At 39.9% G+C, this 13,043-nt stretch overlaps 1 protein-coding gene across 1 annotated transcript in view; it reads right to left on the bottom strand.

Annotated features, from left to right (window-relative positions):
* RMND5A (required for meiotic nuclear division 5 homolog A) overlaps positions 1-13,043 on the bottom strand; it is a 59,976-nt gene that overhangs the window by 30,304 nt on the left and 16,629 nt on the right. Inside the window, exon 2 of the mRNA XM_061211046.1 lies at positions 9,155-9,297. Coding sequence (XP_061067029.1) covers positions 9,155-9,297 — 143 coding nt within the window. The remainder of the gene's footprint in view (positions 1-9,154; positions 9,298-13,043) is intronic.

Here is a 13,043-nt window from a genome sequence, read left to right as displayed (position 1 = left end):
CCAGAATTGTTTGGATAAGGTTCTCTAATTTCCCATCTGCTTATCAGATTCCGCCTGTTGAGAGATGATTTCATAACAGTTCATCAATACTTTTAAGCAAATTATTATATCTTTATGCTGTCTATGACAACTAGAATACTAGAAGTGAAGACGGTGCTATTTTTTTTTTTTTTTAAACATCTTTATTGAAGTATAATTGCTTTACAATGGTGTGCTAGCTTCTGCTTTACAACAAAGTGAATCAGCTACACATATACATATGTTGCCATATCTCTTCCCTCTTGCATCTCCCTCCCTCCGGGACGGTGCTATCTTGTTCCTCTTCTGGACTAAGGTACAGGCCTAGAAGGGTGACTGATGTACACTCTCCCATATTTTATTTCCCCTGACAAATGCCCATTCAAGTGACTAAAGGAATGGGTATCAGAAGATGACAGAATTTATTATGAACTCAGAAATCTACCTATAACTGTCTGAATGCACCCTATAAGCAAGAATCATTGAGACTAATTAAGATTCCTCACTGATCTATCAAGGTCATTCAATCCAAATACAACCTTCAGATTTCTACTTATTCATTTAATGATTACTCCCCAACCGCATCAACCCCCAACAAATTTATCAGGTGTCTATTATTCTGCAGGAAAGAAAGAAAAAAACTTTGGAAGACACAATGGTCAGCTCAAAGCACAGACCACATTAAAACAGACAATTTTTTTGGTAGTATATACTTAGTCAGGATTTTAATAGCTACCACCAGACAGTAACTGCTCCAATCAAACAAAACAATTCCTTTAAATCTTTCCTTAATATACATACCAAAGGTAAATGTTCATCTAGAAAACTAGATGACTTTAAAATGAAAGAGTCTAACATTTAAACAAATTTAGACGGTTTTACAATGATGCTCTTCATGTAACTTTATTCCTATAATGTGTACCATGGTCACTACTACACAGGTGGTAAGAAAAATTGAATACCCTTGCACTCAGGATACCTCTACTACATTCAAGTTCTAGAACTTATTTGCTAGTCTTGGAAAATACAACTAAGCATGAATAAGCAATGCATTCGATGAAAATTTCTGAGCTCCCTTCTACCGTTCTGATTTTCCAGTTTAAACCACTGAGGTCGATAAGTAAATTTTTTTCATAGCTTATTTTCTGCTCACATGCAGTAAAAATTAAAGCTAAAATTATAAAAAAAAAAAAAGGTTGAGGAAATGCAATATAGTATCAGAACTCCTTTTGTTTTAACTGCACATTCTTACTGTTGCATCAGAGCAAGGATCAGTTCCAGCCCCTGTTGCTAGGTGACCAAACTCATTTGCATGGCTGCCCAGGAAATCAGCAGCACCGCAAACCAGCCAAGAAGTGGCTAGTGAAGAGAAACATCTGTCTATTACCACTTCTGTTTTACTATACTTCTTCCTTTTATATTTTTAAAGGAAAAGAAAAAAAAAAAGTGGAAAGATGTTCCTAAATGTGAAGGCAGGATTCAAAAAAGAATCAAAAGCAAAAAAGCACACATTCAAGGGTGTGTCCGCCTAGAAAATATATTACGGCTTAAAAAGAGAAATCAGGACATATAAATTCGTACACCACCTCATGTACTTTTAGTATCATTAACATTTTTGACGGATTAAAAGTTTTAAAATCTGGAAGCTAGGCAGAGGAGGAGTAAATAACTTTAACAGACCATCGCTATGAAACCATGATATCTAAAACCATCCTACCTCTCTGCCGTATCATGAACATGCTTACAAATTGGTTAGATTTAAGGACTGGCTTTCATTGCTCACCATCTGAAACAAATCCATTTCTGAAATACATTTTATGAAATTATAATTATTGAGCAGGTAGTGACAACCATACACGATAAAACTCAGCATTTGTTTTAATTCCTAAGTGCCAATTCTTTAATACTGTTAATTTGTTTTAAACTTCTCCATCTACTTTTGAAGAAAAATTGGCCTGTGAACCTAACTATGTGCTACTGTTGCACCCACCAGGAATCAACTTCCCTTCTAAGCACCCAGTTAATCTGATTTAGCAGTGAGAGGTAAACTGCAAAGAATATTTAACAGAGAACAAAAAGACCTGGATTCTGGTTCCATGCAGGCTGGGAAAAGATACCTACTTCACTGCAACCCCAAAAAGATTAGTATCCAAAAGAGGTTTTTTTAAAAAAAAATTCCTACCAATCAATAAAAAAGACAAATAACCCAGTAGAAAACAATGGACAAATAACCAAGAAATTCACAAAGGAGAAAATTCACATGGTCCAACATATGAAAAAGAGGCTCAACTTCAAAGATGATGAAGGAAATGCAAACTGATACAAATGGATACTATTTTACATCCATCTGATTGATTTAAATTTTTTAGAAGTCTGATAATACCAAGTGTAAGTAAGAATTGAGGAAACAGAAACTGTTATATATGTTCAGTAGGACTATAAATTGTTATAAACCCTTTAGGGAAAAATTGCTAAATTTTTACTAGTAAACTTAGTAAAGGTGATGATGAGGTATACGCCTTGTAATAAAATAATCCGTATGTAGGTATATACCAGACAGCAGTGCTTTGCCAACTATGGGTTGGAAAATAAATTTAGTAGTGTCTCATAATGAGCATTTATAAATGCTGCTCCTTTTAGACACTCCAGTCTCTCCTCTGCATGATATTCATACCTCTCCTTTAGTTTTCAAAGTTAAGAGATAGGTAGATTAGCCAGGTGAAGGAAGGTGGGGGGTGGTTAGGGGGTGCACACTGATAAATTATTTCTTTATAAACAAAGGGGAGTCATGTGGCGTGGCCAGACATGTGCCAGACTACTCCGCTGGGCTTTTAAGATCCTTAAAATGCCCCACAGTCTAACCACCTGTCACATTTGCATCCCTGTCCCTCACAATTATTTTACATGCTATTTCACAATCTGCTTCCCCAGCTTCCTCCTTATCTGAACCAACTACAGAAATCTGAGCGACTATTTTACTAATTCTCCCAAAGAAGGCACATACCTCTTACCAGTCTAGAGGCACAGGACAGAAATTCACACATACAGTGGTGCCCTCAGGGTACTAGGAATTAATTCTTTCAAAGAACTCCAGTTGGGAAAGGCTCTTCAAAGTCTTAAAATCTGGGCTTTTATCCCAGCTCTTCCATTTGCTTCCTAGTTCTGTGATCTCAGGCAGGTTACCTGACCAAAGTCTTAGTTTTCACATCTGTGTATGCCGACCACTATCTCTACCTCACAAGGTGTTGCTAAAGACTAAATTAAATAATGTACATGAAGATATCTACTACTATCAGTACCTATCCCATGGTAAGCCTTCAATAACACAGATGCTGAATCTGAGGGCCAGGCCTTGCCACCAAATCTTCTGATTCTACATTTAAAAGAGCTTCATTTTAGAAAACGTAAATAAAAATTAAAACACAAAAGCACTTTAACAGAGGCATTAATAATGAATTCATTAATTTAAAATCACTTGAATACAATTACAGACTGAATTAGTTGGCACAGCTTAATAGGTATAGGGTCTGTTTCCCCTCTCAACCCAACCTAACTTGGATGCTAGACCAAGCAAGCTGTTTCATCTAGACTCAGGCAGAAGTGGGTTTGTACCCCCTCCAGATCCAGTGGGGCTCTCTGATCCTGTATCCTAATCTGAGACTTGACTGCAAAGGTCCAGGCTTTTCTCTGTGGACTAGACTGTAATTCAACAAATAATTATCATTACCAAGTAAATAATGTAGTTTCATTCTGCTCAGAGCCTAAGACTAATAACGTAATGGGACACATGGCAGAGAAAGCGGAACTCAACTCATCTTCTCTTCTGAGAATGATCTTCAGACTGAAAAGGGCAAAACCAATATTGTTTCACAGAAACTGAAGCCCAGTACAAGTGAAGAGACCCAGAGAGCAACCAGCTGCTTAAGTCAGGACTCTTGGTTCCTACAAACAGAAATCTCTTTTGCCCAAGCAAGTTGGATTTAAAAAGAGGCACAGGTAACCAGGGGTAGACAGGAGGATAAATGGGTCTCAAAAGATTTCCCCTCCCTTATTCTCGCGACATGTAGGTTTTGCTTCCCACAAGAGACCAGATTCTTTCAAGGGCTACTCATCACTCCAGGGCTCACGTATTTTCAGCGCTTCTTTCCATAAGGGCTCTAATGAGAAAGATCCTAGGTAACGACGTTGAGGTACCCACCCTGGTGCAAACGAAGGTGGCCAAGCCTGGATGGCTCAGGCCCATCCTCACACCATGCAGCACTGTGGCCAAAGTGTACAGGGTATCGAGAACACGCTGCTCCTATTCAAACCACATAATTTAAAAAGGAACATATTCCATCCTGACCACAAAAATATGAGATTTTTATTAAATGTCTTGCTAGTAATTGGTGGCGGCGGGGGGAAGGCGGTTAGTTTGACATGTTTTATTTTCAGGGAATTTGTTCCTAGCTTCTCGTCACTGTTGTCTTTTTATAACTTTGTTCACCATTCCTTTTCAATAATTCTAAAAATTCCACCCAAAACATAAATCAAATTATCTGCCTATATTTCAGAACTCAAAACTTAGCTTTTTCATCTTAGACTAAATTTTCTAGCCTTTTTAATTTCCTTCATTTCCTTCCTTAATCTCCTTCCTTCGTTAACGTCTCTCTACTACAAGGATTTATCCATTACATAGTAAGAACTTTAGAGCCAGTACTTATCTGACCTCACCCACTCAAACCAAACGACTTTTTAAGGCTAAACCCCCACAAATTTTCTCCTGCCAGTATCTTTTTCTCCTCATACCCCAGTCATACCTACATAAAAGGCAGTTCCAAACGGCTCAGCCAGAACTATCTTAAAATATTCTCTCTTTCACGTTTTATAGCCTTACTCCATTTTTTAACAATCATCATGTTGCCTCACCAGTGTAGATGCTCCATCTGGTGGCAGAAGATTTTCCCCCTTAAAACATTACCAGCCCTGCAACGGCCTAACTGATTTCCTAGCACAGCACAGTGTTTAAGAACAAACTCTTGAGTGATACCTTTTCCCAAACATCGATTCACCACTTCCAAGCTGTACACCTGGAATCTTAGTTTCCTCATATGTGAAATGGGAATAATGTACCTGCATCATGGGCTATAAATGTATGCAAAGCTCTCAGCTCAGTATCTGGAACATGGTCAATACTCCATTAAGTGAGAGCTGTATTTTCCTACTCCTGACTTCTCCTTAGTCTAATTTCATCCTATCTAACAAAGGCAAGCAAACCCTCAAATGCTTTCATCGTTCCCTCCCTTTCCGCCTAATCTCCTTGGAACAAATCCTGAGGCCTTCCATCACTGGCCTGTCCCCAGCCTGATCTTGTCCTAGCCCTGACAAGGGCGGCCGCTCCAATCCAGTCAGTCCCTGAGAGTCTTTAACAGGAGTCACGCATTTTCTCAGCTGTTCAGCTCCTTTCTGGGGGCCACAGAAGAACCACACCTCACTGCTCTGCTGCTCTAAATCTTACCCATTCTTCCAAATCAAATTTAAAATATCAACTCCAGAAACCTTTGATTAATCAAGAGCATAATGATCTTCCCTTTCCTTTTTATAGTAAGCAGAGTCCATCCTACGCAAACTTACTTTATGTTGCCTCGGAATCTTTCCAGTTCTTTTTATGCGTACAAAAAGCACCCTTACATGAACAAACTAGACCACAATCTTCTAAAGAACTGTATGTTTCACTTTCCACTGTCCCACAGCAAATTTTAGACACATTAAAATCTTAGCACTATTTCACACACACACACACACACACACACACACAGGAGTCTAAAGCAATAATTGTTTTTATTGACTTTTCTTAAGAATTAAACTTTAAAAAGTCAAAAGACTAAGTAAAACACTAAATAAAATACACTAAACAGGAGAGAATTCTAGATTTTCTTAAAATAGAGAAGGAATTAAAAAATTATAAAATAAAAGCTAAAAACACATTTAAAAAAAATTTTACCACAAAACCCAATGGTTGTTGTTATTATATATTATAAACTATGATTATACGACAAGCATCTGGAAATAGTCAACACGTTAAAGCAGAAATCTTCAATAACTTTTTATGTTGGCAATAATTAAAAGCCAGAAGATGTCTTGGTTAACATCATAAACTTCTTTTCTGTGTACCTTTTCAGCGAAGTGATGACTAAAGAACTTTAAAAGGAACACTGAAACATTAAAGGAAAAAATAAATCATTTAAGCATGTCAAAAATTTACTGAAGTTCCTCACTCAACAGCCAACCTGCTCATAAAGGAGTCACCTGCTTCTTTACTGTCCTCCTCTCAGCAGGGTGGGAACATGTGTCCATAACATGGTACTCACAGGCCGCTGGATGACATTCCAGTTGATTACTCAAGGCTGTTTGGTGTGTAAAGGCTTGAGCCACAATGGCTTCAGCTTCACCCTGTTTGTTTACCAGTCCACACAAGTCCACCCAGCCTTTATAGCAGGCGGCCCCGGAAGCTTGCGCAAATTTACTAGGTGCAAACTAGAAGGGCAGGAAGACTTTACAAGGCAATGGAGTCTTAGACAACAACAGCCAACACAGAGTTCCTCATATGCATGGGAAGCTCATGTACAAGGTCTAGGTAGCTCTAGCAGGGTAACAGCTTCGTTTACAGCTGAGGCTAAGTAGATGCCCCCCACCCCCACCCCAAAAGAGGGGAGAGAATGCACTGGAAAATGTTAGCGAACTAGGCTAAGAGATCCAAGCTTTCTGCTGTGCCCCAGGACTATAATTCAACAAATATCACCAGTATCAACTTAATGATCTTATTTCATATGATAGATCAGAAGAATCTAGAATCCGGGTCACCTAGAACCTAAACTACTTTCACAGGAACATAAAACCTACCAAAAAAAAGAAATTACGGGAAAAAGCCCTTATAACTTCCAAGTACCTGAAAAATGTCCTCAGAAGAGAAATGAGTAAATTAAAATATTTAATTAGCAACATTCACCTCAAACACATCCTCCCTAAAAAAGTCAGAACATAGATTACTCACTATGTGTTCCCTTGTTATCCAATCTCAAAAAGATACTTCCATTTCTAGCACCAAATACATTTAAATACTTTGTCTCAAAGATTAGCCAAAATATGATAACCCTTATGAATATCTATAAAGACTTGCCAGATCAGGAGGAAGACATGTTTAGCAAGTCACCAGTAGCTGGGGGACAAGAGTAAAAGAGGGTTCTGATAATAATTATGACAGGACAAGACATAAGCTAGGAAATGAGGACGTACGGTCACCCTACCAGTGGCAGAATGCAAGGCTCTCGAATTATTTGCCCAAATGTTCCAAATCTTGGTGGCCAGTAGTCCGCACACTTGAGGTTCGACTGCTGAGGCCGTCCCTACCTACTCCCAGAATCTGGGATCTTTTCTCAGATGCTTTCTCTGATCGGCTGCTTTGGAAGCTTCAGCTATTCTCACTGTCATGGCATGTTCTGGTCCTGCTGCCCCCCGACACTGGCCTAACTGCAGGCAGCCTGGTGGTCAATGCCTCCAGGAACCTCCTGGGGTCTGAACCATCATTAGAACGCCTTGGTCGCTGTCAGCCGCCAAAATCCGAAGCTTCCTCAACACCACCAGTAGTTACCTCACCCTAAAGAAACAGAGGGTTCCTCACCCACAGTGATTTAAGACCACCTCTAAAGTGCCCCCATCACCATTCCAGGAGGTCTTTAAGTAGTACACGTCAACAATCACTTCAGGTACCAGCTGACCGCATCCAACGCCACAGCCCCCAGAAGTCTGAGGCTGATGCCACTTCCAAAGCTGTGTTCACTCCCCTGCAATGAACAAACAGGCATCACAACCTCAAAGCTATTTCAGAGAACACTTGCTGCCTTCCCAGCCTCTGCTGGCAACGGCCATCACTGACCCCAAAATGAGGCTGCTGCCGCCAACACCACTCCTCTGCCTCTTTGGCTGAGGCGAAGCCCGCAGCGCTGTGGGAGTGGTGAGAGCTCTCCGAAAGGTCACTGACACTTCTGAGGGCACAGCTACCCAAACAGTCCCCAGAGCCCCACCACTCACAATCCTGTCCCACCGTACCTACCAGGTAACCACATCTCCTTACGAGCATCTAGTGCTCACTGAGGCTGCCTCGAGCCTCGCTTTTCAATCCTACCGCTCTGTAGGATTATTTCTAACAGACTTACGCACGAGTTAGAGCCACTCTCTGGATTCCACGAGTTTCTACGTTACAGCTACTGTTCTCACGTATACAGATGGAGCAGCTCGTAAGACTGGTTTTGCTACAAACAGCTGTCCCCAAAAGTTCTTCCTACCCTCCCGGAAGTTTACAATGTGTGAACAAAAATGTCCATAAGCAGTCACAAACTCCCCAGTGTTTGACTATTTCAAACTCCTCTGAAATAGTCAGAGGTATCACACAGTAACCTTATTAGGCCACTTCTCTTAGTCGCCACTAGGACTATGAACTCCAAGGGCAAAACTGGCCCAGTGCTAAAAGTGAAAACTGCTTAAAAGAAAACCACCAAGTTAAAGATCTAAGAGATGTCACAAGAGCAACTATATTCCAATAAAAATTAAAAAAGAAAAATCACCCAATACAAGTGACAGGCCTTGCTAGCTGGCAACCAACCCACTCACACAGAAAGCAACACTGGAGACAAGTGACTAGCATGGTCACAGGAAGACAACAAGAGTTAGGATGATGCAGGGGAGACAGATGCAAGCGTGTTACCCTAATCATCCCATAACAGAGGCAGAGTCATGGCCTGGGAATTACTCAGGAAGTAGGAAAAGTTACTTCTAGAAACAAACTCCCTCGTAGTAAGTTAAAATTGCTTGGAAATTTACTCATCATGACACTAGGAACGGTAATCATTTAAGCAAATGGGTGAAAGACAAGGCTGTAAAAAGAGAAGGTTTTTGGTTTGTTTTCTTTTTGTTTTTTAAATAACAGCAACAGGGAACTTTAAGAATAACATAGTAAAACCAGATCTGCAAAAGTTTATTAAAAGCAAGGATAAAAGAAACAACAGAAAATAATCTGAGAAAGCTAATGTTATTGAAGCAGTGACAGGAGATGAAGGACGATGCTAAAGCACACCAGACACCCCCTTCAACACCATACCTTATCAATGGCTTTTCCGACCCGAGAAACACTGCTGTGGATGTCTTTGTGGTCTGAGGCTAATTTTTGAACAGTATCCTTTATCCTCTTACAGCACTGTGTCAAAACAAGTGAAAGCGTCCCTGATAATTCAGCATCTTGACCTATAAAAAAGAAAGAAAGGAAGAAGATTGGTTATTCACAAAAGCAAACCCAAAATGGCAAGTTACAAATTGGCCCTTTGGAACATGAAAGATGGAAGTGAAGAAAAATCAGTGTCTGCTTTGAACAGATGGTCACATTCATAGATAATATTTTTCAAGTGAATACTAAGAAAGCTATTTTAATTTTTTATTGTTTGGAATAAATTTTAAAATTTTACTATGAAATAAATCACTTTTGTAATTACTAAAATCAGGAGACAATAATACTGTGAAGGCATTTTTCAGAAAATATGCCTACATGAATAAACTCACTTACTCAATCCACTTAAACTGTCCAAGTTATTCTCACATTTTGATTATTACTAAATTTCCTAAAGAGAGATAAATCTAAATGCTTTATGTTCTACATAAAGAAGAAAAAACAAATTTCTTTGGATACCATGATGAAAACAGTGAAAAGAGAAATACGCAGAAAAGAGTTAACATATCCCCACGTGTAAGCAATAGTGAGCCATTCTTAACCAGTTAGGGGGTAGGAACCCTCCTGAAATCCAAGTTCCCAGATGCCAGCCAAGGGTCAACCTTGCGAGCAGACCTGGAACCGGAGGGTTCCTACCACCCTATGGTATTAGGGAATTAAGCGTGCCCTGTGTGACTCCACTGGGAGAGGACTCTTGGAAGCTTTCTCCTGATTTCCTCTGGACTATGCCCCATGTGACTTTTCCCTTGGCTGATTTTTGCCTTATATCTTTTTGCTGTAATAAATGTTAGCCATAAGTATGGGTATGACCACCTGCTGAGTCCAGTGCATCCTCCTGGTAATCACTAGAACCTAAAGGTAGTCTTGGGGACCCTGACACACACAATTAATCAACTGGAAGTTACTACAGTTTATATCCTCTTTCCCTGTGCTACTTCCTCAGGAAATAGGGAGGAGGAAGAGAAAGAGAAGAACCAAGAGAGAACAAATTCAGTTATACTTGTCAATTACCTCATAGATCTACACATCCACACCTGTAAGCAACAGACCTGGCTCCTGAAATCTTGTTCATAGCGGTGGTTCTTAAACTTTAATTTACATCAGAAATTTGGCTGCGCTAAGACCCAGCGCAGCCAAATTAAAAAAAAAAAAGCCCGAAAGTACAGTAGCCTTAGGATGTTTATTCATTCAACAGCTATTTATTGAGCACTCAATTATGTGACAGGTATAGAAGTGTCCAGGCAAAAATCTCTGCCCTAAAACTTACCTTCTGGTGAGGAAGATAAACACAAAGTAAGTCAATTATACAGTATGACAAAAAAGGATACGTGGCACTGGCAGGGGTTGGGGGAAGCAGAGTAAAACAAACGGGGAGTGTATGTGGCTTGAGCAATTGTAATCTTAAACAGGTGGACATCGTAGGCCTCACTGAGAAAGTGACATTTGGGCAAAGACTTGAAAGAAGCGAGGGAATTAGCCATGTGGCTACCTCGGGGGGTGAAGGGTAGCAGAATATGCCACCCCAAAATATCTTCTTTGGCATAAGAATGATTCTGAGCTGATTATTCGGAGAAACAGCAGACACAGAAGCTCTGAAAACAGAGTAGAAGTTACCCTTTGGTAAAGGAAATTTAAATTTATAAAATAAATCTCCATTTGTAAGGGTATCTCCCTCTCTGTACCAGGCAGAGAAGAATGACTCTAAACCTCTAAAGAAATTTTTTATCATGATGACAGCTCAGACTTAGATCTGTATAACAAACCTTATTCTTGTTTACTGTGCTTTTCCTGGTAACCTCTCCATTACTGGCCTCCCCATACCAACCTTTCTTTTGTCTTTAGCTGAAGATGGTATTTAAGCCTGAATTCTAAGCCACCTCTTTGAGTTACTCATTTTTCCCTGAGAATCTCCCACATACACATGAGGTATATGTGTTAACAAACTGTCTGTTTTTCACTGGTTAATCTGTCTTTTAATATAGTATTTTCAGCCAAGAACTTGCAAGGGTAGAAAGAAAATTATTTTTCCTCCCCTACAGAGGAAAGCATTCCAGACTGAGGGGGACAAAGCCCTTTTGCAGAAATATACCTAGATTACTCAAGAAATAGCAAAGAGGCTAGTGTGGCTAAAGTAGATTTCTGGCAAAGGAAATCAGTAGGAGAGGAAGCCCAGGAGACCAGGGGGGGTCCTGATCTTGTAGGGCCTTTCTGGTACTGTAAAGTCTTTGCCTTTTACTTTCTTTGAGTAATAGGAATGCCCATTGCAAAGTTTTGAGCAGAACAGCTACATAAACTGATGTAACATTTTAATACAGTCATTCTGGCTGATGATAGGAGTACAAGACAGAAGCAGGAAGATGAGTCAGGAGGCTGTGGCAGCAATCCAGATGAGAACAGTGGCTCAGCCCAGGGTGTTAGGTGTGGAGGTGTTGAGAAGTGGTTGGATTCCGGACATATTCTGAGGGCAAAGCCAACAGGATTTTGACTGGGTATGAGGGAAGAAAAGGACTCACAGATGACTCCAAGGTTTTCAACCCGAGTCAACCAGAAAGACAGAGCTGTCTTCAATTCAGATGAAAAAGATTAAAGGCTGAGCAGTTATGAGGGGGAGGGAGACATAAAGAGTTCAGTTTGGGGCTTGTGAAAGCTGAGATGTTGAGTAGTCACCCCAGTGCTTATGTGTAAGAGTGAGTTGGATATATAAACCTGGAGTTCAAGAGTAAGGTCAAGGTTGGATACAAATTTGTGAGTTACTGGCATACATATGATACTAAATGAAATCAACAAGAGAGAGTCAGGGCAGACACACAGAAGTGATAAAAGGAGGGAGTCCTGGGAACTCCAAGTTTATGAGACCAAGACAAAGTAGAACTGGAAAAGAGGACTACCAAAGACTACTGAAACACTAACTCTGGTGTGGGAGGAAAATCAAGGAAATATGGTGTTCAGAAAGCCAAGTGAAGAAAATGTGCCAAGGAGGAGGGAGTAACCAACTGCGTTAAATGTGCTGCTATGTATCAAGTAAGATGTGGGCTGAGAGCTGACCACTGACCTACAATACAGAAGTAATCAGTGACCATGACAAGAATAGTTTTTCCAGAGTTTTAAGAAAAGAAATCTAGAAGATTGTAGGGACTGTGAAGAGGGAATATAGTAAGTCTGGCTCAATGACAACCACTGAGAGAAGTAAAAAGATAAGTAAACTGGAGAGAGTGCCCATAAGGTACCCAATCCAATGTGGGGTGGCCAAAATAGAAACTACCCTTACTTCTATATACAACTGCACAAAGTATGTATCAGGTGCTTCCAATTTCTAATAACACAGTTTAGGCTAAGAGAATACTTGGTAATCCAGGAAAATTTTAAAATCTGTCTAAAAGGTATCCCATACATACTTGGGGCCAAAAGAATCTAATTGCTTCAGTAAGCTCTGCTCTGACCATTTCTGGTCTTTCTGTATCTAAACCTTATCTAAGGTCAATGGCTTTATCTTCTCTATGAACTTCTCTGCCCACATACTTACTCAGTCTTCTCAGTTCCTAATGAATTCTGTTCTCTCCACCACTCCTCTGGCACAGAATCATACACTATTTAACGATTTCATGTATATATGCCACCATCAATCTCAACTAGATGTAAGACCCAAAGGGAAGACAAGTTCTTATTGTAAACTGTTTACTTCACAGTCTTATCATATGCCTTGCACATCTGCAGGCACTATTAATATAAGTATTTGGACTGATGGTAAATAAAGCAAGGGGGAAAA

Source organism: Eubalaena glacialis, chromosome 14, assembly GCF_028564815.1.
Source record: "Eubalaena glacialis isolate mEubGla1 chromosome 14, mEubGla1.1.hap2.+ XY, whole genome shotgun sequence".
NCBI classification, from domain to species: Eukaryota; Metazoa; Chordata; class Mammalia; order Artiodactyla; family Balaenidae; genus Eubalaena; species Eubalaena glacialis.
The sequence above is the reverse complement of the archived record's forward strand: the minus strand, read 5'-3'. Positions and strand labels throughout refer to the sequence as shown.